Genomic DNA, 22,489 nt, shown 5'->3' on the forward strand with positions numbered 1-22,489 from the left:
AGCTGTTTTTATTTCAGAATGCTTCTTCAAGTGAAATGGAAGGTGAAATGGAGTTGTCTCTCTCTGAATTCTGTGTAAGTAAAGCTGAAGTCAAGCATTTTGGGTGGTTGCACTGCCTAAATCACCCTTGTATTCCTATAAAGAGCATCAGAAGCTGTCCACAAGTCACTGAAACAGTGCAGTGAAAACATAATGTATTTATTTATTTCCCTTTTGTTTGGTTGGGATTTTTTTTTTAAGCTTGTACTTTTAACTTTTTTAATGGACTGAATCAGCTCCCTGAATAAGCACTGTTTTAGTAGCTGTTTTATGGGCTGCACATAAGGAATATCCACTACTTGTTCTCCAAGACATAAGTCTCACACAGTAAAATTCAACACCCTGTAATATAGGATGAAACTGAGGAATTTGCAATTACTGTTGTGACTTTCATTTAATCTTCAGCTGATGACTATGCTGACTGATCTAGATTAAAGCAGATTTTGCATGCATCCTGCATAACAAAAGAAGGTCAGCTTTGATATGTGACACACTGACCTGTAAAGTGTGGTTCTACTCCAGGAAGTGATTTCAGATGACAGTGTTCAGATCTGAGCTGCTCAACCTGAGCATTCTCAGCTGCTTACTTCAGGGATACAAATAATGTATTGACATTTTACTACTTATTTCCTAAAGATTTAATTTCCTTGGCCTCAGTTTGTTGACTCTAATCCTCAGTTGCCTACCTTTACTTGCAACTGATGCAGACCAAAAGGCACTTAAGAGGTTAAATCTGGCTTTCAGAATCAAAAAGTGGAATATATGCTAGTGGGGTGGGGGAAAATCCAGCTGGATTTTAAATTGTGGCATCTCCTTTTAATCTATTAAAAAAAAAATCAAAATCAATTAAAATGCTGTCAACATGGAAAACAAAACACTGAAGTCTCTGATCTCACTTTTGAAAGTACACCCACACTTTATAATGCTGTTTTTAATCCTATGCATTTGCAAAGCCTTTAGGCTAGACTCTGTGTTAACCTTATCATTTCCACTGTCAAATACTAATCAGTATGTTAGTATATTAAAGGATAATATTGTTTATCCAGAAGCAAGTGTAACTTTTCTCCAGTAAGAAGGGGAACTAAACAGCTGGAGAAAGGAATACAACTTATAGGATTTAAAGCAGTAGTGTATGCAAAACATATCCTGGTCACATTTGGTTTGTTGAAGTGCAGCTCCTATAAATTTGCATACTGAAAATAAACTTATATACTAGGGCATCCTCCCTTTTATATTACATTTTACTGAATTAAATCTTGATAAAGAGATCATGGGCAATTTCAAAACAGACAGTACTTCTCTTGATAAAACTCCCCACAAAACTAGAATTAGAAGGGCACATCAATTTAGTATCAGAAAACATTTTATTCCTGTATCTTTGAGATAACAAGTAACAGTCCTGTCCTACTTCTGACAAACACTCTACCATTTGTGCCTGTGAACTAAATAGGGCTAGAAGGACTAGGGGACACCACAGGACAGGACAAAACTCCTGAGGGGAACATAACTTACTGGCAGAGGAACAACTGGGAAATTACTGATTTTGAGTTGAAAAACATTAAACTTAGGAAATATCCAAATTCTCATTTTTTCTAAGGAATGCTTAAGCAAAAGTTACATTGCTGCTTTAAATTCACTATAAAAGGACAAGGCCATTTTCACATTTAAAAAAATTACTGGTGGGATTTTCTGTTGAATTACCTGTGTCCTGCTTGAGCAAAACTAAACATTTAATGTAACTGCAACATTCTGCACTGTATTCATCATTTCTTATGAGAATGTCAAGATTGTGGCTCATATGTACCCTTTTATTACTTTACCAAAGTTAAATAAAATTGTGTGACTTTTGTAAACATTTATAAATTGCATTTTACATTTTAACAACTTTCCTGTCTTACAAGCATCTTTAATGTTAGTTGAGAAATTCCAGTATAATTGCACTGAGAATAAAAAAAAAAAAAAAGAAAAGAAAAACCTAACGAACAAAAAAAAAACCCCACCTCTACTTGTTATACTGGAAATGTGTTTTTATACCAGGATTAAACAAAGACACCTTTTTTTAAATTCTGTTTGTGAAAGCCCCAGATGTACCTACACTTTGTAATTCTGCAGTTCTACCCACATAACATGGTGCCCTGACCTCCAGCACCATAAAGGCATTACTGCTGATTTTTTGCTTTAACATACAGATGAATAATGTAGACAGTGGAGTCTCAGTGTCTCCTTTACTTACTATGGGCCTAATTCTGTCCTGATGAAGTCAGCTGCCAGGAAGAAGTGGAGCCCAAACCATGAGTGAGCTGAAATGCATTGCACTGGTCACTAGGGATGTTTTACTGGTCACTGGGGATGTTTTTCTTCATTTTGAGCTTGTTTGCAATGACAGCAGCAGTTGGTCAGACTGTTCCATGGCAGCTCTGCCTGTTCTGAGAGTTTGTGGCTGTCACAGCATTCTCACAGCACACTGGAGCTGTTCAGTGAATTTGCTTTCTTGGAAAGGGTTCAACAAAAACAAACAAACCAACCAACCTCAGGCCCAAAAAGCTGTGTGTCCCCCCTGCCCCAGCGGTTCCCTGCTATTCCCAAAGACCTGGAAAAGGAAGGTACAAGCTGTTGGTAATCAAACACGTTAAGACTGTAGAACTTGAGTTGCAGTTACAAAGAAACATGCTACCACTCAGCTTTAGAATTTAAGTTTTTTATTTTTGCCATAGAAAGCTCTAAGAACTAATATCAAGTATCGATTAATGAAAAGTAGAACACAACTTTAAAAAGTATGTTAAGGAAGGACTGTACAACTATATACATCACAGATCTGGGAAAATCAAGAAATGTTTTCACATGGAACATTTCCTAGGCAATAGCTGTAGAATTCAGAGTTCAATGTATATAGTTGTCAGCTTCTGCATCTTTTATAAGCTGCATGCCTTAACAGTAAAAAATAAATAAGCAGTCAGTGTTATTTGTTAAACAAACAAATATTTGCTTAGTTCACATAGTGGAATGTTAGGTATGAATCCCCAAAGAAACCAGACAGTGAGGATGCAGCCACTGTTACCATATTCTGCAGCAGATCTGTTAATGGTTTATATGCATATAAATGACTGTAAGGTTTGCCACCACAGTCTGTTGAAATTTTTAATTTCTATATAAATGCTTTGTCAACCTTTTTTTTCCATTACCCCAAAGCCAATTTCTTAATATTTACATAAGTTTATTTCATTAAGTTAAACTGGAAGCTAAATGCTTACAAAAACAAACAAACCCACAAATATAAGTGCAACAGCCAGAAATCTAAATATAAAAGCTCGTGGCCGCATAGAAAGTTTTAGAAGTATGGATTTAACGTGTTTCCAAACCAATAAATACTGGAAGTGAAATAAAAAAAATGCTTTACATGACCTCTGGACTTTGGATATCAAAAATTATTTCCAAGGAAAACTGAAGACCCTGAGACACATGCAAGCACGAGTCTTCTAGCAAAAATAGTTACAAAGCCCTAATTTTCCAGTTTTCCTCCAAAAAGAGACCTTTAGTAGGCACAGTTTAATTTAAGGTTTGAAATATACCAGCAGCAAACAGTGATAGCCATTATATTTAATTTTGTACACTTTGCAATGTATGCTTAATTCCAGATCCCTGTACAGGTCATAAGAATTGGACCTGATCGTCCTTGAGGGTCCCTTCCAACTCAGAATGTTGTGTGATTAAACGTGTCATGTCAGTAACAAAAATAACATTGTATTTGTCTTGTCAAAGTTCAAGAATTCCCGTCATAGCACCAGCCAGCTAGGGCAGAACCACCTGTGCCAACACAGGCAATCCACACTCATGTTGCATAAGGATTATGTTTGACTGCTGCAATGCCACCTCAGATAACACCCCACCTGGAACACTTAAAGCATGCCCCATTATATTCCCAGGGGTCTGCAATATGATCTGGAAATCATCAGTGTACCACATTCTTGGCCAACAAAAGAGAAGTGCAGAGCATTACAAGTGTAAGGTAAACAAATCCTCCTCCCACCGTTGCTCACAGGGATTTCTGGTATCCTTTTCTGTAGCTCGAGTTATATTTGAATCATTTACCATTTAAGCCTTTCTGTCTAGAGTCCTGTATGTCCAAAATCCTGACTTTGACAGTCATAGGATCAAGATGCTTGCTTAAAACATGAAAAAGGAAAGAAAAACCTGTAACTGGAATTTAAGCAATGAAAGGTTGCAATAACTAACTAGTACTACGCACGACAGTCTTTCTCAGTCATCTCTAGAACTTGAGCAGTTTTTATATTACCATTTACAAAAATTCAACAAGTCACTAAATCTGAAGTGCTAAACTATGACTTGGTAAACAGCCATTTGTTTTTCTCAGATCTACCATTTCCTCATCAAGTTGGACGTCTCATTAATCTTCTAAGAGCTTAAAAATGTACCAAGTGCAAGGAGAATAAGGACAACATAATAAACCCAAACCTGAAAACAGATGACAACTAGACAACCACAGAGAAATTATACTTTAGATTATGGTGAATAAAGGGTATTTTTTGATCGTTGGTTTAGTCTTCACGCTTCCACAATCTATAAATGGGGGAGAAAAAAAATCCAAATCCCTGTTTCACTTGAAGATCTAGACAAAGTCGTACAAGATCCTCAGCAGTCTCAGTGCTGAACCGATACAGCATTTACATGACTTCCCAGTTTTGAGAAGCCTTCAGCTAAAAACAAAACAAAACAAAAAGATACTACTTTTACCAAAAGTATTACTGTTTTTAAAATTCCAGACTGAAGCCCTTCTTCTTGAAGAGTGAAAGAAGGAACATCACTTTGTATCAAACTAACTACTGGCATTTTTTCCAGCATTAAAAAAACCTGATCTTATTCCTCAAGCTTTAAAACAGTAAAATAATCTCCTTCCTAAGTGTTTTAAGCTTCTTCACTACAGAGTTCTGTAGGTTTTGGCTTTTTATCCCCATTGCAAAAAGAATAAAATATGATGGTTCAGACAGTGAATACTCTGCTCACCATCCTGCCAAGTGTAAATAAAGTTTGTTCAAGTTAGCCCTGATTATCTCTCATTGACAAAACCATTTGCACAAAGACAGATGATTTATAATGTTTATAAAAGCAAAACTAAGATGCTAGCTCAGAAATACACTACTCCAGTCTAGTAACAGCTCATTTATTTTGGCCCCTTGCAGTAATGCACTGTTCACAAATGTGAGGTGTGGGATTATTTTTTTAAAATGGTTCCACGACCAAGAGACAATGAAAAAAAGCCTGTTTTCTTGGCTAACATCTAAACAGAATTCAGCATTAAAGTGCTAACATGAAGTAAAGGGTTTACATAGTAGGTATGGGTACAGAAAATAATTCAATTATTTTAGAAATATTTCTAGGTCTTTAGAAGAAATTGTACCTTTTCAAGCTACAAATCCTCATGTTTTGATCAAATTTAACATACCAGAAAACACTGCCAGCTCCTTAGAAATGTCTTCCTCTCTATTCAGATAAATTTGAAATGAATTGCTTCCACAAATCACTGCAGATAACATAATCCAGACAAGTGTTACCATTTTGGTGACTTTGTAGAACAAGTTAGCTTGTTTTGACTTTAACCTTTTATTTTACAGCTATTTTAACAGTCCTGTTAAAACAGCTGCAATGTTTCTGCACTGAATCCTTTTTTTCCAGCACTTAATGCATTTCAGTAAGACTCTGGTATTACAAACTCAAACTCAGTACTTCCCTCTGACGGATTTTGTTTGAACATTGTTTCATTTCCCGGCGGAACGAAAATGTCGTCCCAGCTAATTTGTTTGGCCGGAGAGTTAGGTGCTGTCCCTTCAGTGCCGTCCTTCCCTGAGCCAACACGATAGACAATTCCCCCCTCGTTCATTCCCGGGATGCTGCTCGAGCGGTCACTAATGTAGGCGTACTGCCTGATCTGCAGGGACCTGCAGGGGTGCAGCCGGTAGAGCTTGGTGTCTCCGGAAGGGTCTTGGCTGTGAACCGACCTGATGTGGGAGACCGTGATCTGGTAGTTGATGAAAGTCTTGCCACACGTCAAGCACTGGTACCTTCGCTCCCCGGTGTGGTGGAGCTCGTGCTTGGTGCGATACTCTGCCAGAGCAAACACCTTGTCGCAGTACCGGCACGGGTACTTCTTCTCCCAGGAATGGACGTTAAAATGTCTCCGTAAGCTCGTCAGACACGCGTAGGATCTCTTGCACACGATGCAGATGTAGTACACTCTGCCGTCCACTATGAGCTCGTAGTGGTCATCGTGCTTGACTTTCATGCGTTTCCTGTTTGAAGATTCATCACCAGATGTCCTGGGCGTGTCCTCAGGCTTGGCTTCCCCCTCCTCGGAGTCCCCCTTTACAGGGATGACTATGTCGTACGTATCCTCACCGATGTTTGCATAAACCTTACAGCCTGTTGACAAGCCTCCTATCTCAGTTGCTGTATCTAATGTTATGATTTTCTGCCCATCTGCCACATTCTTTGATGCTATGCCCGAATTGAATTCCTTGTTGTTTCCACTGAGGACATCTGAGATTTTTATTTTAAATTCTCCAGGTTTAGCAAATGACTCTTGTGGAAATGTAACAACCTGTTTTTTCTGTACACCTGATCCCTCGGTGGTTGCTGCCTTGGGAACAGAAGACTGCTGAACCAAAGAGCTGCTGCTGACTGAACCAGGACTAGAGGAGCTAATGATATCGACATCATCTTCAACAACCTCTTCATCATCAACAGCAGTTGTTTCCACTTCAGTTAAGGAGCCCTTATTAGATGGCTGCTGGTTCTCCTCAAGTAAATTAATTGTAGGGGTCACATGTGTTTGATGCAAGGAGCTGGCACCAAGTGATGAGTTAAGCAGAGGCTTGTTTAGCACGATGATATTAGGGGTAAAATGCTGGGGAGTTGCTGAGACAAGCGATTCAGCACCTGACTGTGTTTGGTTTGGGTTTAGCTGACTGGCAGACAAGGTGAGGTTTTGAGCTGCTGTGGTGTTTGTCAAACAGGGAGAGCCACCACCGCCACAGGTTTTTTGGTCAGAAGCTCCAGCTGGACTTGAGCAAGGCTGGTTCTGGCTTGCAGCATTTTTATCTTTAGTACATTCTTTTGGAGGAACAATCTCAGAACAAAAAATTACATCATCGTCCTCATCATCCGAGTCGCTCACTGTAATTTTTGTAGTCTCATATTCTATGCCATGTAAGGAGAATGACTGTGTTATAACTGGCATCCCATCCGTTGCCTCTTGACTCTCTGGCCTGATTAGAGGTACTTGTGTTTCAGCATCCCTTTGACTTGGACTAGAAGTTTCTGAAGCACCATCTTTGACCTCGCTCGGCACATTTTTCTCTTCCGATGGAGCTATGCCCAGATCAGCTATGAATTTCACGCCCAGCTGCTGCCCTGATTTGATCAGTTCATCAAGTAAATCGGATCGAACGCTGATTATTTTCGAACTATAAATATAATTAAGAATTTCTGCAAAAATTTCTGCTCTCACAAAGCTCAGTTCAACCACTTGACCAGCCACTGAGAAAAGCTGGTGAAAATACGTGCTTGAGGCCGAAAGGATGTTTCTGTGAGCTCGAAACTTCCGGTCCTCCACGATGACTGTAACATCACAAAAAAGTCCATGGCCACGTTGTTCATTCAAAGACTGAAGGAGCACACTAGAATACTGTGTGTCTGTTGCAGAGATGAGTTTTTTCCCCTCCATTCCTACAAGAGGAAAGTAAAAAGTATCAAATTAGTAAAAATACAGACATACAGTTTTAACTGCGTGACAAAATTCCCATATTTACTGTCTGTTCCTTCTTTGAAAGAAAACAAATCTGAGACACTGTTCATAAGGATATATGCTACAGCACTTGGCAAATTTGTTTCTTCTTATTTGTCCTTTCACCTTCTACAAAAGGTAAGTGCAATTCTGAACATATCCTCTACTCTTACAAGGTGAGGAACAGAGAAACAACTGCTTATTTTACGCAACAGAAAATACAGTAAATTTTACAACCAAGCAGATGGAAGATTTGGGTCCCTCAAACAGCTTTAAACACTATTAGACATTTCTTTCTGATTGTGAAGATATTCTATAAATTGTTATGAGAAATCCCAATAACATGAAGTTATTCGTGGGCCAGACAGCAATATCTGTATATCACCAGTCAACTGAGTTGATGAAAACGCTATGGATACCGCACTTCCTGCCCCAGGAAAATAAACTTTTTTTAACCCCTCGTCATACATTCGCAAGGCTATTCTGTATTTCAAACCGAGACGCCGAGGCAGCACGGCAACAAAACAGACCCGCAAAGTCAAACTGACCCCTCTCTCGGCACTGCCCCCTTCACAGCCCCCAACAGGCTGAAAAAATCAACGTCAAAATATAGAACAGCGAAACTTTTATTTCCGCAGGCCGGGCCGGGCCGGATGAGCCGCCGAGGCCGGAGCCCCGCGGCCGCCGTACCTCCGGCCCCGCTCCCCCCGCGGCCCCGGCGGGGCTTCCCCGTGACAACGAGCGCCCCGAGCGCCGCCGCGGGCGTTCCGCGGGCGGCCCGGCAGGACCGGCGGCTCCGGGAGCGGCCTGGCGGCAGCGGCCCGAACCCACGGACGGCCCCTCCGCCGCTCGGCCCTTGTCGAGCCGGGGAGAGCCCCCGGCGGGGCGGGATCCGAGCCCCGCGCTGCCCCCGCGCCCCCGGTACCGCGTTACCTGCCCGCGCTCCGGCCGCGGCCCCGCTCCCCGTGCACCCGCCGCGCCTCGGCCGCCGGGGGGCGCTGCCCGCGCTGCCCTCGGCCCTGACCCGAGAGGCCTCGGGAACCTTCGCGCCGGGGCGGGGCCGGGCCGCGATCCCGCCCCCGCGCCGGGGCTCGCCCACAGACCCTCGGCTCGGCGGCCCCGGGGCTACCGGAGACTGCCCGGTCGCACCGCCCGGGTTCTTCCCCGCCGGCAGAACCCCCCCTGCCCCACCGCAGGCCTTGGGCAGCTCGGGCCTCACGCACGGGCCTCGCCGCGGCCTTGGCGGTTCCCGCCCGGCTGTCCCGGCACCTGCCTTGTGCCCGGCCGTGTGGATGAGGCCGTGCAGACGTTATTTCCCGCTGCGGCTCATTTCCTTCCCGGGGGCAGGGACCGAGCTGGCGCTGCTCCGCCGGGGGTGACGCAGCTGTGGCACCTCCGCCCAGCACCGAGCGGGGCTGTAACCCGGCCTGGGCATCCCTGGATAACCCGGCCTGGGCACCGCTGGATAACCCGGCCTGGGCACCGCTGGATAACCCGACCTGGGCACCGCTGGATAACCCGGCCTGGGCACCGCTGGATAACCCGACCTGGGCACCGCTGGATAACCCGGCCTGGGCACCCCTGTATAACCTGGCCTGGCACCGCTGGATAACCCGGCCTGGCACCGCTGAATAACACGACCTGGCACTGCTGTATAACCCGACCTGGGCACCCCTGTAAAACCCGGCCTGGGCACCCCTGTATAATCCGACCCTGGGCACCCATGTAACCCAGCTCTGGGCACCCCTGTATAATCCGACCCTGGGCACCCCTGCCCACACTGCAGGAGCGTTGGTTTGGTGCTCTTTGCACCTCGCTGGCACGTCTTGGACCCTGCTGGCAGCTGTGCAGACGTGCACGGACTCCACACAAAGTATCTTTGAGAAAAGGCGCGACAGGTTCCAGGTTTGACATGTGGCCATCAAAGCGACACATCCACAATGCGGCCTCTTGGAAACTGTCGCTGTTCTGGAACGCTCAAAGAGCACCGAGATCATAAAAGATATTTTTCATCTTCAGTTACTGATCTGTTCCATTTTTTTTTTTCCTATGGATTTTGTGGACTTGAACCACAGGGGTTCCTATTTTTCTTTAAGATTTAAAAACTTTGACAAGAACAAATGTCCTCCTGTGAAGTTAGACCAAAAACATGAACAGGCCACAGTCACTGGCAGAAACAGCTGCAATCCCTCACACTACATATATCAGCAATGAAATGATCCTGCCCCAGTATATGAGCCCTTCTAGCAAGAAAATCACTGCCAACCTCCCTATATTTGTATAGTTAGTAGTGTTTGTATAGTTAGTGCCTTTTGGAAGCAAGCTCTCATATCTGAAATGTTATAAACCGGTTTCTGTTTATTTATAGCTTTTACCAGAGAGTCAAATGGAGGAGAATAAATAACAGAAAAGAATAATCGGGGAAAAGGAAGGCTTTTCTTCCTCATATAACCCTTCAATTAAGTTTTCTCCTTTGATCCAGGTTCTTAATAATTTTTACTTAGGTGGATATATTAAATGAAAATAATACTATAATTATTTTAATTCTTAATCCAGTGTTCCTTTTTCTCCTCCAAAAATCTGTGATGGCCCAAATTAAACCATTTCTTAGCCTTTCATCTTCCAGTTTTAAGGAGTTTTCTCCTAATTGCCTATCCCATTCCTAAACAATGAACAGGAGAATTTACAGCTAAAGATGAGCACTGCGTTGGAAGGAGCCCTGCTCCTGAGGCATCACCAGTTCTCAGAAATCAGGTTTGAACTGCTTACCCTTAGGCATAGAAATACTGGCTGATTTAAAAGCTGCTGGTCTAGCTGGGAGAGCTGCACCATCTCCTTGACTTTTACCTTATTTGGAAAAGCTTCTCTCTATGTCAACTTCTTTGATCAGATACAAATCTGAACCCCACTGTCACCTTGCTGTGGCCAGAACAGAGCCAATGCTCTGAGCAGCTTAAATCTGACCAAAGCTGCCACTCAGTCCTCCTGCACTTGAATGCAGAATTTCAACATTCATATTTTTTTGTCTAGCATGCAACTCTTAGTTCTGGGGCTGTTTTTTCCTCTTTTATTTTTAGATAAGATTATAAAGTGTCAGGTGATTCAAGTCACATCAACACTTATACAGTGACGATTTAAAAGAACCATTTTATCTAAGATACTAATAAGAAACATCTAAAACATAGAACTAAACATGCTATTCTTGGAACTGAAAAAATAGCTAAGAGACACAATGGCAACTTTTATTTTGTTGCATAGAAGTGATCAAAAAAACTCTGGGATTGAGCCTCTGAAAATATGAAGTACAAATTTAAAGAAGTGATGTCAGGCTTTTGTGAGAAGACAAAAAAATACGCAATTCACTGACAAGTTTTCAGTTAAGCAGTTTGAGGAGCTCTCTTGTTTTTAAAAATTCCAGTTTGAGAGAACAGAACGTTTTTAAAGATCTGACAAATCTGAGAGACAAAGAAGCATTCTCCGTCTCATGACGTGTCCTGTGACTCCCCGCCCCACGGGAGGCACTAGGCGTTCCCACCTGAGCCCGAATGTGTGTAACTCGTGAGATCTTTGAGTTTTGAGGGGAGGAGGGGGCTTCCCCCAGCCGATCAAGACCATCACTTGGACAGGACTGCGACCACCATCTTCAACCAACAGAACATTGAAGGTGCAACTACCAAGTTTCATCGCTGGATCCAGCGAGTGGTGACAACATATATCTTTCCATTTTTATCCTTTCTTTCTCCTCCTTATACATTTCCTTAAGTGTTACTTTTATGCTTTAATATTGCTGTATTACTTTAGATGATAAGAAGCAAAACGGCTACACACCTGTTTTCCTTTGAAACAAAATTGCTCTAAAATAAGCCCTACATATATATTTACAAACACGGATCATTCAGTGTCGTTTCACCTTAATCCACCCCAAGGGATTTATTAACAAGAACCTGGGTTACCCTCCCCTTCTGGGGCGGGTCGTATCAAATCCTACCGTCAACCCAGTACCACCATTAAACCACGACCTCAAGTGCTACACGTTTTATGAACACTTCCAGGGATGGTGCCTCCATCGCTTCCCTGGGCAGCGTGTTCCAATGCTTTACAACCCTTTCCGTGAAAAAAATTTCCCTAATATCCAATCTAAACCTCCCCTGGTGCCACTTGAGGCCGTTTCCCCTCGCCCTGTCAATGCTCCCCCGACACGCTGCCGTATCAGGCCGCGCCGGGAGCCGCCGGATTTCCAGCACTCCCAACCGGACCGTGACGGTGTCGGGCCCGGGCGGGGAAGGCGAGCCCCGACGGGGCAGGGTGAGCTGTCCGCGGGGCAGTGCTGCTCCCGGGCCGCCCTAGAGAGCTCCCGGGGCCGCGGCCCCGTGCCGGTACCCGCCGCCGGCGCTCCCCCCGCCGCTGCCTCACCCACCACCGCCTCACCTGCCGCCGCCGTTGTCCGCGCGTCCGTCGCTGCCGGGCGGCACAAAGGGAGCCGCCGGAGCCGCCGGTGCCGCCCGCGCCGGAGGGGCGGTGACCCCGCGGGCGGGGCCGCCCCGCGCTCGCCCGGCCGGGAGGCGCCGGAAGTGGCCGGAAGCGGCCGGAAGTGGCTTCCCCGCCCCTTCGCCGCCATGGCGCCCGTGTCCCGCTCCCGCTCCCCGCCCGCCGCCAGCCCCGAGCGCCGCGCCCGCCGATCCCGATCCCGCTCCCGCGAGCGCAACGTCCCGAGGCGCCCGAGCCACCGGCGGAGCCGCAGCCGGTCGCGGTCGCGCAGCCCCGGCCCGCCGCGCTCCGCCGCGCACCACGGGCACCACCACCACGGCAAGGGCTGGCCCGAGTACTACGAGAAGGAGAAGGAGGAGATCCTACGGCAGAGGCAAGCGCTGGGCCGGGTCGGGGCTGTCCTACCGGTTGTCGGCGGGGTCTGGGGGTGCTGTGGGAGGGCGGCGGGCCCGGCGCTGCACGGCCCGGCCACGGGTCTCGGCCCCTCCGGACGCTCCCTCGGCCGTGTCCGCGGGCAGGACTGAGCCGGGGCTCGGCTGGGAGGGGGTAACACCTCTGCAGTGGGGGGGCACTTCTGCCAGCCCTCCGGCCTGGGAGTTGGCTCCTTGCGCCTGTTTTTTTCTTTTCCGTACTGCGATTAACAGTGGTGACAAGTGCTAAATTTAAAGTGTTTATGTACTAGGTGTGGCACGCAAGGGTTCAGTGAAGGTGTTTTCCTTTACAGGAGGCTCAATGAGAGAGAGAGAATTGGAGAGCTGGGGGCACCTGAAGTCTGGGGGCTGTCACCAAAGGTTCCTGACCCCGAGTAAGGCTTACTCTTTTTTCTTTTCTTCAGTTTTTTATGTTAGTTTAATTTACAAAAATGCCTTATCCCTGTGCTAGTCCCATTGCCACAATTCTTGTCGTATCAGTTAACTTCTGAATCAACATAATATGAGATTATTAGGTTTTTCCCCCCAGGTAATTCCAATATGTGATTAATTGTAGATCAATAAATTGATCTACAAATATTGTGACCTCTGTGTTGTGGTTCTGAAAGCAGTTCCCATGCTGAAAATTAACCCTTTAATAGTTTACTTCATTGCAAGTATTGACTCAAAACCTGCAAGCCTTTGGTCACATGTGTATCTTTGATCTTGAGTACTACAAAATAGATGTTAAACAGCAAACTGTTCTTTTTATTCAGTTCTGATGAGCATACACCAGTAGAAGATGAAGAGGCAAAATCGAAGAGTAGTTCTTCGGATTCCAGCTCCGAAGGTATTTTGTTTGGCTTACACAGCTTGTTTTGAAAATGGGAAGCTATTGAAGTCTAGAATCTGCTGCAGTTACTTGCAGGAGGGTTACTGGTTTTGATGGCTGGAAGTGAGTGGGCTCCAGTTCAAAGGAGAGCATTACCTTGGGAAGATTGGGAAGTACATATGGAGCCAGTTGATTGACCTCTAATGTTATATTTTCAAAACATTCTAGAGGAAAAGAAGAAAAAGAAGAAGAAAAGAAACAAGAAGAAACGTAAGGCATCCAAAAGAAAGCGCAGAAAACATTCTGAGGACAGCGACAGTGAGTCGGAGTCTGAGCAGAACTCCAGTGGTAAGACAGGAAGGTTTTGGCTGGTGTGTGAGGGCTGAACACAAACTGACACTTCTGGCTTTTATTGCATGCTTGCAGTGTTCTGAAGTTACAGAGCTGCAGCATCAATCCATGGTCTTTTCTTTCACCATCTTGCTGGGTTTGTAGTGCCTTTTCCTTGAGTGCTTGAGGTCTGGCCTCAGGAAATGGGATTTCTGAGTTAAGCATCCATTGGGTATCTCATCATAGAGATCTGTTTGAGATGTTCTCATATTCATCAATACTGCAGGTAGCTTTCTACTAATGCTTTCTTAGTATTGCTTGATATCTAAACAGTCATGTCTGAGAAGCTGTGTGAGTACTAGGGCATTCTGGTGGAGGCAGTTCAGTACAGTAAACTACTTAGTTATAGCTAATCATCTCTTTTTGCTAATGATATACTTTATTTTTTTTCAGATGAAGATAAAAAGAAAAGCAAGAAGAGGAAAAAGAAGAGCAAAAAGTAAGTGCCTGGGTTGCTGCGTGTAGTTCTGGCTTCTTTGGCTGGAGAGCAGCTCCACTTTCTTCACAGGCTCTGAGGGAGTCTGAGCACTCTGGTAATTCAGGCTGCAAGTGCTGACAAGTAATATTAATTTGATGGATTTTCTTTGAATCAACAGAATCGTGCAGCATAGACAACTCCCTGCAAGTGTAGAGCCACTTTCTAGCGCTCTGTGAAAGGTGTAACATTGTCTTGGCTTTGCTGTAAGGTGTTTTCTATAAAACAGCAATCTGTACATAGCCAGCCAGTCTTCCCATAAGTAGAAGTTACCTTGAGAAACTAATTATTTGAGTATGATTCCAAGCAAATTTTGGTAAATAGTATGTCTGTCTGACTTTATCACAGGAAGAAGTATAAGAAAAAGAAAAATAAGAAGAGCAGGAAGGAATCCAGCGATTCCAGTAGCGAAGATTCCGACGATGAAACAGTTCAAGGGGATGATCTCTGGATTGAGAGATCAAGTAGGTTCACCTGACTTTACATTTGTATTGAAACTTTTTAGTGTCCTTTTTGTGAATTCTCTTAGGTCTTACTGACCTGTGGAACACTTCTGATAACAAAGAACAATGGGCACAATATCAATCTTCCTCATTATTTGATTGTTGCAGAAAATACCGAAGCTGATAGCTTGATTGGACCAGAGGCTCCCAAAACTCATGCGTCTCAGGATGACAGGCCTTTGAAGTGAGTAGCCAGCTCTAACAGTGCTTTGATCAAATCAAGTAAATCAAGCATGAAAGTTACTGTTCAAAAGGGCTGTTACAACAATATGGCATGCAGAGGGAGAAATGCTGTGCCAGAAACTTGCAAACAAAAGTGCTAGTGGTGCTAGCCTTTCCCCTGGCCTGAATTTGGGTAGAAAAGTCTGGTTTATGCTTCTTAGTCTTGATTCCTAGAAAATCAATTGTAAGGTACCTTTATTCTAATGCTCTGCAGTGTTGTGACTTTGTAGTGTCTTCTTCATTTTTTAATCAGAATGGACTCAACTGGTAATTTAAGATGTTTCTGCTGGTGTTAGCCATAAGGAAAGAACAGGCCAATATGTGGGAAAGAATAAGAAAGTGTTTAAAAATGCAGCTGTATCTGGTAGTGAACAGGGAAGCAGGATGTTTATCTCAGGCTCTCTGTATTTGAGACTGCAATCCTCCCTTTTTTTTTTTTTTAGCTATGGACACGCCCTCCTGCCGGGTGAAGGTGCAGCAATGGCAGAGTATGTAAAAGCAGGAAAACGTATTCCCCGGAGAGGCGAGATCGGTTTAACCAGTGAAGAGATCGCATCGTTTGAGAGCTCTGGTTACGTCATGAGTGGCAGCAGGTATGGTTTTGATGATGGCAGTGGTTCAGTGATGTTTTCAAGAGCTGCTTGCTCTGTTGGCTGAGTGGCAGACTGCTTCCAAGCTCTAGTTGAAAGTGTGGAGGAGAAGGTGCTCTGCATGCTTGCAGTAATCTACACCAAACTCCCCATTGCTGTAGACAGATGGTGAGGTTTTCAAGGATGCTTTCTCCTCGAGCAAAAGTTCTTTCCAGGCAATATACTTCTAATTATCTTTATTTCAAATGAGGAGATGCTTGTGCCAGGTGGTGTGTTTGGACAGCCCTGGTGATGTGCTGGCCAGTAGGAGACAAATCAAAGTGTGAGAGGTTGGCTGCACTTTTTGCTCTATGAGTCCTCCAGGAATTTCACTTAAATTTTGGTGAGCCAGCAGCTGACACCCTGGGGGTAGGTGGGACTTCTGGCTGACACGCCCAGAAGTCAGTTCCTTGCTCTGCCACACTCCTTCTTGGGAAGGTTTGTGTGCAAGTTCGGACTTTGTAGTGCAGGTATCTTTATTTAAAGCCCCTGAAAACACTCAGGCCAGTTGATGGATGGAAGCTGTACCGGGGCAGTGTGCCCATGATGACACACACCACGTTCCCCTCCACAGACACCGGCGCATGGAAGCCGTGCGTCTGCGCAAGGAGAACCAGATCTACAGCGCGGACGAGAAGAGAGCCCTGGCCTCCTTCAACCAAGAGGAGAGGAGGAAACGAGAGAACAAGATCCTCGCAAGCTTTCGGGAGATGGTCTACAGAAAGACTAAGGGCAAAGAGGAGAAATAGTGCTTTGTTTGAGCTGTGCAGCACAGACTGTACCACGCAGCAGCTGACCTGTTCCAGTCGTGATTTGAAAAATGCTGCAGGTGCTGCAGCGCCTTTCACCCAACAGGGCCGGGCCCCAGGAGTGGATTACTTCTGTCAAGAAAACAGAGTTACTTTCATCAGATTCTCTAGGGTGATTTGTTCACCATCTACAAGGAATCCCTGTAAAGCGAAAGGCTAGAAGGCAGGAACAGACAGGGAAGATTAGAGGTGTCAAATGTTCTGCGCTTGCTTTGAATCAGACAAGCAGGAGGATCCCGTGAGAAGGGCTTTGTTACATAATACCAATGTGTCATTTTTTTAATTCCATTTATTTTGATTTTTCATAGACTCATTTAGCTTGGAAAAGACAGTGAACAAGCTACTACTAACAGCAGCAAAAATGAAGGAACTCCTGAGTTCCTGTTTAAGATCTAGGACTGTCCACTATTTCTTCAGAAGTCTTTTTAGATTTAGGTTTTTCTCAAAACAGTGAAGTTTGGTTTGTGGTTCAAACTAGACTTGTAAATATTCTGTAAATGAGTTTGTAATTTAATACAGATGGGCTTCAGTTACTTGAAAGCAAGCAGATTGCAATTGGGGTGTAAAGTAACAGTATAATAGGAGGGTCCGCTCTTCACCGAAATCTGTGGTGGAGAACAAAGTTGCTTGCTTCTTTTTCTCCTATGTTATACATAGGCATTAGAGCAGTGGGGTGCAGTGATTGGAACCCCTGGATGTATACAGTGGCAACAAGGATGTGTCTTTCAATTTATTTGAAATGTTTATGTTTATGAAAGTGTTCTAGATTAAAACCTTATTTTAACTCCGGTAGTGTTTTAATTTGGTCTGTTTCAGCAGCATTGCATGGTTTGCTTTAAGCTCTGTACTTGGAGGCCTTGCTCAAGCAGTGCTTATGTGGTGGTTACCTTTGATTCAACCACATATTTCCAAACATATCCCCTTTGAACTTGTTTTTAAAAACACTTGAGAAAGTGTTTTTGAGAGGGCTTTTGTTCCCCTAAATCCTTTTTTTATTTTTTTTGTTCCCCTAAGTTGGGCAGCAGAGATGTCTCGTATATTGGTGCAAAGAAGATAAAAGTCCTAAAGTCCTATAATGTTTTCCCTATAGTTCCACAGACCAGCAAATCCCTCCCAGCTGTCTCTTCCCATTTACACTCTGGAACCTGGTTCCATCCTGGTGTACCCACCCATACCTGCCAGCAACCGTCCCATAAAGCCAACTGCCATGTCAGGGCATCGTTGATTTGGCACAGGTTCAATGCTTTTTATGTGTCCACAAAGCAGAAATGCTGCTAAGGAAGAGCCTTTCTTTCTTCATTGTGTTTATTTGGTTCTCCAAAACGGAGCATTGGTGATGGTGAATTGGAGCTGCTCATTGGGAACTAAGTCTTTCTATGAGGATTATTTTATTTTCAATAATGTCCTGAAGCCACTTTTCTCTAAACTGACACTCTTCTGGCCTGGAGGATGGAATAAAAAGAGGGTAAATTGTAAGAATAATATTGAATCCAAGTTTGGCCAGCTCAGAGCTGGCCTTAATTCACCAGGCAAGCCTATCTACTGCAATAAAGACCATGCCTAGACCTGGGTAAGCAGGACATATTCTTCCTGGAGAAGGCAGATGCCCATGGGGTGGCTATCTATGCTTGTGAGGGAGAGAAGCTAATAATAAGCAGGGTCATTTCATTTTGTGTAGCAAAATTTTGACAGCTTCTTCCACCTCCCTGATGTGACTGCAAACTTATTTACATGGAGCTCCCTCTTTGGTTTTGGCATGGAAAAGCTTGCTAGAACCTCCTGAGTTGTGTCAGTGACAGAAGAGTAATGACATTTACCTGCGAATCAGCCTGCTGGACTCCAGTCTGAAGAAAACCTCCACAGGCGAGGTCTGCAAGAGAGCAGAGACAGGGCAGAGGTCATGTACAGCCCCTCAAAGAGCAGACATTGTAGTTAGGTAAGAGCTACTATCTATGTCTTCAAAAATAACCTGGATATTTGTACAATGTTTCTGATACAGATTAGAATAGTTTTAGTTTAAAGCCTCTCTGAGTATTTTCTTAAAGCCTATTAAAGGTAAAGCCTCATAAGTTACAATTCTAAGTGTGTGGGATGATGTAAGATTTCTGACCAGCTATGGGCTGTTGTGCTGGTTTTGACTGCCTCAGGAATCCCTGTGCTCTTTTCCCTTTAAGGACTGGTGTGTGGCATTTCTGAGTACTTACGTCAGGTTTGAGTTTGGAGATCACTATAACAAAGTAGACGCTTGCTGTTGCTCGTGGGATGGGTTTTCGGCGTGTTGGGATGCCCCAGCAAGCTCTGTAATGGTACCTCTTGCTGTCCTCCAGTTCTTCTTCCTCAAGAAATTCTGAGTGGTGAAGCCAGCTCTCATGAATGTCCCATGTCTGTCGAACAAAGGCATCACACTAAGACTCCCTCTGTCCAGTAGAGGTGACTTGAGGGCAGTGCTAAAAAGGAACCAGAGGTGCTGTCCTTAAATTTTTCACACTTCTTAACAGTGAGAGGGTGTGACCTTCCCGAATGGATGGAATTGTCACTCACAGAAATGAGTTCTTCAATCTGCTGTCGCCCTCTCTCCACTGTGAAGTTGTTGCCTGTGGTCCACTGGATAGTTTTGATAACACGCTTGGCTTCTAAAGCAAATAAAATGCTGACAAATCCTCCTGGGAAAAAACAAACAAACAAACAACAAAACAACACATGCTAATAGAGCAAACACAATACCTTTTTCCTTTTTCTTCAGACAGTCCTCTGTACTGCTTCTCTCATTGTCTGGGGGTTTGTGATCTTTGTCCTCCTCCTTGTCCATTGGCTTCACCTTTAGAGAAAGAAAAGCACAAACACAGTGAGACAGAGCCGGCCCGAGAGCTGCAGGACCCATCAGAGGAACACGGAGAGCACTGGCCACTCCCTCGCTCGCCCCTCGCCCCCGCTCACCCCCCTCAGCGCTGCCCCGGACGGACGGAGGGTCCCGGGGCTTTTTTATTCCAGGGAAGGTGTCCAGCCCCGAGGAGCTGCTCCCGGGCCCCGGCGGTGTCCCTGCCGCTGTCCCGCTCCCCGGCCACGGCAGCGTTCCGCGTCACCATGGAGAGGCGGGGCCGTCTCCCGGCATCCCAGTCGGCATTCCCTGCGGATACACCGACCCCGGGGAAATGCGTCCCCAGCAGCCGCAGCGTTACGGAAAAGGAAGGCAGTATGGCCAGGAAAGCAGCTGTGGGATCCTGCCGGATTCTCTGTTTGTCATGTTTCTGCCGGTCTCGGCAATGGGGGAACTAAAGCAGCCTCCGCTCTGTGCTGTCTGGGCAGAGTCTCAGCCCAGCCCGGCGCACAGAGGGCTGTAGTCTCCCAGCCCTTCATAGGGAAAGGACCAACAGAGAGAGGCCAGAAATGTTTTAGCATATCACAGTGTGCTGAATTCACAGCAGCTGCTCTTCCAGAATGACAAAAGGCTGCTATATGGATTCAGCTGCTCGATCAATAATGAGCAAAGTGTAGGTCCTAGTCCTCGTGGTCTCATAGATGCTTCCTGTCCAGCTGAGAGAGCATTAATACAAGCCTGGACATTTCTCAGAAATTTGTCTGATCCATGTGACTCTGCACCTTGTTCCCTCCACATTGGTTGTGGGTGGTCATTCCATGCCCCATGTCTCACAGGGGATCAATGTTGGTGGCAGTGACACAAAATCTGCGTTTCACTCTGACTGCCACAAGGAGATAAGTAACAGGCATCGTTATAGCAGGTTCAGGATGTAGCAGAGACAAGTTTTGGCTTTATTGTAAGTTGAGACTGCTGACTAGTGCTATGCTGGGAGGCAAGAATCCAAGCTGCAGGAGGTAGCACTGGCTATTCATGCAGGCTGCTGCAGTCAGCAGCAGGGAACTGCATGTCAGAAGTGGGTGCGAAAACAGAATCAGTCTTTCTGGCATTCCTTTTCCTCCTCTCACAGACAGCTGCCTGGTGCATATCAGAGCACATAAAGTGAGGAAACCAGTTCTGTCCAAAGCTTTTATGCGACTTATGCAGCTCATACGCACCTCTGGGATAACAGATTTAAGAAGGGGGAAAAAACTTGGTTTCAAGACTGCAGCTGGAGAGGAGTGAGGATATGTGGGAGGAACAGCTCTGCAGACACCCAGGTCAGTGAAGAAGGAGGGGGAAGAGATGCTCCAGAAGCTGAAGCAGAGATTTTGCTGCAGCCCATGGAGGACCCATGCCAGAGCAGGTGGAAGTCCAAAGGAGGCTGTGGCCCCATGGGAAGCACAGACTGGAGCAGGCTCCTGGCAGGACCTGTGAGCCCATAGAGAGAGGAGCCCACACTGGAGCAGGTTTGCTGGCAGGCCTTGTGCCCCAGCAGGGGATCCACGCTGGAGCAGCCTGTTCCTGAAGGACTGCACCCTGTGGGAGGAACCCACACTGAGCAGTTTGTGAAGAAGTGCAGCTTATGGGCAGGACTCACAGTGGAGAAGTTTGTGGAGGACTGTCTCCCATGGGCAGGACTCCAGGCTGGAGCAGGGGAAAAGTGTGAGGAGTCTTCCCCTGAGAAAGAAGGAGCAGCAGAGACACCATGTGATGACATTCACCACGACCCCCATTCCCTGCACAGCTTGGGGGGCACGAGGTAGAGAAAACTGGGAGTGAAGTTGAACCCAGGAAGAAGACAGCGGTGGAAGGAAAGTGTTTCATCATTTGGTTTTATTTCTCATTATCCTGTTCTTATTTGATTGACAATAGATTAATTTCCCCGAGTTGAGTCTCATTTGCCCTTGATAGTAATTGCTGAGTGATCTCTCCCAGTCCTTATTTCCACCCTTGAGCCTTTCATTATGTTTTCTCTCCCCTGTCCAGCTGAGAAGGGGAGTGACAGAGCAGCTTTGGTGAGCACCTGGTGTCCAGCCCCGGTCACCCCACCACAGCAACACAGATACAAGGGCTGAACACACATATATCTTTATTTAGGAGTTCAATCATTCTCAATAGATACGTGGATTCTTCAAAGTGCTGCCACCTTTGTCTATATTCTCCAGACCCTAAAAAGAAAAAATAACAGCTATATCTGCATCATTCTCGCCACTAATGGGCAACAGGGCATAGCTAAAAACGCCAGTTTTCAAACTACACCTAATTACCCAAGTCCTAGTTAAAACACAATTAAAATGCACAGCACCAGAGGCAGATCAGCTGCGGGTACGGAGCCCGACAGCCCCGGGAGCGACCAGTGCGGCCGCGGGAACCCCATCCCAGAGCCCGGGGATGGAGGAGCAGCGCCTGGCTCCTGCCTCTTCCCCCCCGGTGGTACCTGCCCATGCCCCAAAAACCTGCCTTGGACACGTAGTACTTGTTGACACCCGAGATCCGCCGATCCCTTTCCATCAGGGCCCACTGGAAGGGGAAGCGGGCGATCCTCTTCTCCTGTGGGCACAGCGATGCCTGTTACGGCCCCGGGCAGGGCCCCCGCCGGGTTCGCCGGTATGGGGTCCCGAGGGATGGGGGAAAGGGGAGCCCGGGAAGGAAGGGATCCCAGAAGGATGCAGGGGGCTGAGGGGTAAGGGCGGTCCCGGGGGAAGCGGAGCCCCGGGGCCGCGGGTCCCGCCCCGCGCTGACCTTGCCGCCGTTGTTCCAGCGGTTCATGAACATGGTGGAGAAGCCGGGGATGCTGAGGCAGACGCCCATGATGGCCATGCCGGGCAAGATCTCGTACCACATCTTGCCGGTGTCGCTACCGGTCCCGGTGCCGGTCCCGCTGCGCCGCTCCCGGGGCGCTCCCGGGGCACTCCCGGCCTGCCCCGCGCCCTTCCCGGCCTGCCCCGCGCCCGTCACAGCCCGGCGGGCCGGAGGGGCGGTGGGAGTGACAGCGCTTGCGGGAGACCGGCCCTCGGCAAGGAACGAGGCCGAG

The 22,489-nt window shown here is 46.2% G+C and overlaps 4 protein-coding genes across 9 annotated transcripts; 1 reads left to right on the top strand and 3 right to left on the bottom strand.

Moving 5' to 3' along the window:
• Positions 1-2,721: 2,721 nt before the first annotated feature.
• ZBTB33 (zinc finger and BTB domain containing 33) lies at positions 2,722-12,358 on the bottom strand. 4 transcript variants are annotated; one of them, XM_051788663.1, is made up of 2 exons: positions 12,266-12,358; positions 2,722-7,779 (listed from the first exon to the last, which is right to left on the bottom strand). In XM_051788663.1, exon 2 carries the CDS (start codon positions 7,775-7,777, stop codon positions 5,744-5,746), a length of 2,034 nt encoding a protein of 677 aa, XP_051644623.1. In that variant the 5' UTR covers positions 7,778-7,779; positions 12,266-12,358; the 3' UTR covers positions 2,722-5,743. The 4 variants fall into 4 exon arrangements, with proteins under 4 accessions (XP_051644623.1, XP_051644654.1, XP_051644644.1 ...); XM_051788694.1 differs by lacking the exon at positions 12,266-12,358 and adding an exon at positions 9,650-9,667; XM_051788684.1 differs by lacking the exon at positions 12,266-12,358 and adding an exon at positions 9,111-9,335.
• A 73-nt stretch (positions 12,359-12,431) lies between these two features.
• Positions 12,432-17,383, top strand: NKAP (NFKB activating protein). The gene is made up of 9 exons (XM_051788728.1): positions 12,432-12,698; positions 13,050-13,130; positions 13,512-13,585; positions 13,796-13,915; positions 14,351-14,396; positions 14,781-14,896; positions 15,044-15,119; positions 15,601-15,750; positions 16,361-17,383. The coding sequence occupies exons 1-9, from the start codon at positions 12,454-12,456 to the stop codon at positions 16,533-16,535; spliced, it is 1,083 nt and encodes a 360-aa protein (XP_051644688.1). The 5' UTR covers positions 12,432-12,453; the 3' UTR covers positions 16,536-17,383.
• A 63-nt stretch (positions 17,384-17,446) lies between these two features.
• AKAP14 (A-kinase anchoring protein 14) lies at positions 17,447-19,741 on the bottom strand. 3 transcript variants are annotated; one of them, XR_007904737.1, is made up of 6 exons: positions 19,533-19,741; positions 19,320-19,413; positions 19,137-19,228; positions 18,800-19,042; positions 18,413-18,465; positions 17,447-18,037 (listed from the first exon to the last, which is right to left on the bottom strand). XR_007904737.1 is itself a non-coding variant. In XM_051788867.1 (6 exons), the coding sequence occupies exons 2-6, from the start codon at positions 19,402-19,404 to the stop codon at positions 17,950-17,952; spliced, it is 495 nt and encodes a 164-aa protein (XP_051644827.1). In that variant the 5' UTR covers positions 19,405-19,413; positions 19,533-19,737; the 3' UTR covers positions 17,447-17,949. The 3 variants fall into 3 exon arrangements, 2 of the variants coding, with proteins under 2 accessions (XP_051644827.1, XP_051644817.1); XM_051788867.1 differs by having other exon boundaries at positions 18,800-18,979; positions 19,137-19,225; positions 19,533-19,737; XM_051788857.1 differs by having other exon boundaries at positions 18,800-18,979; positions 19,533-19,728.
• Positions 19,742-21,527: 1,786 nt separating this feature from the next.
• NDUFA1 (NADH:ubiquinone oxidoreductase subunit A1) lies at positions 21,528-22,401 on the bottom strand. The gene is made up of 3 exons (XM_051788882.1): positions 22,198-22,401; positions 21,916-22,005; positions 21,528-21,623 (listed from the first exon to the last, which is right to left on the bottom strand). Exons 1-3 carry the CDS (start codon positions 22,297-22,299, stop codon positions 21,567-21,569), a joined length of 249 nt encoding a protein of 82 aa, XP_051644842.1. The 5' UTR covers positions 22,300-22,401; the 3' UTR covers positions 21,528-21,566.
• Between the last annotated feature and the right edge of the window lie 88 nt (positions 22,402-22,489).

The sequence above is a fragment of the Manacus candei genome, unplaced genomic scaffold (genome assembly GCF_025592945.1).
Source record: "Manacus candei isolate 608988 ecotype Guabito, Panama unplaced genomic scaffold, ASM2559294v1 h1tg000003l, whole genome shotgun sequence".
NCBI classification, from domain to species: Eukaryota; Metazoa; Chordata; class Aves; order Passeriformes; family Pipridae; genus Manacus; species Manacus candei.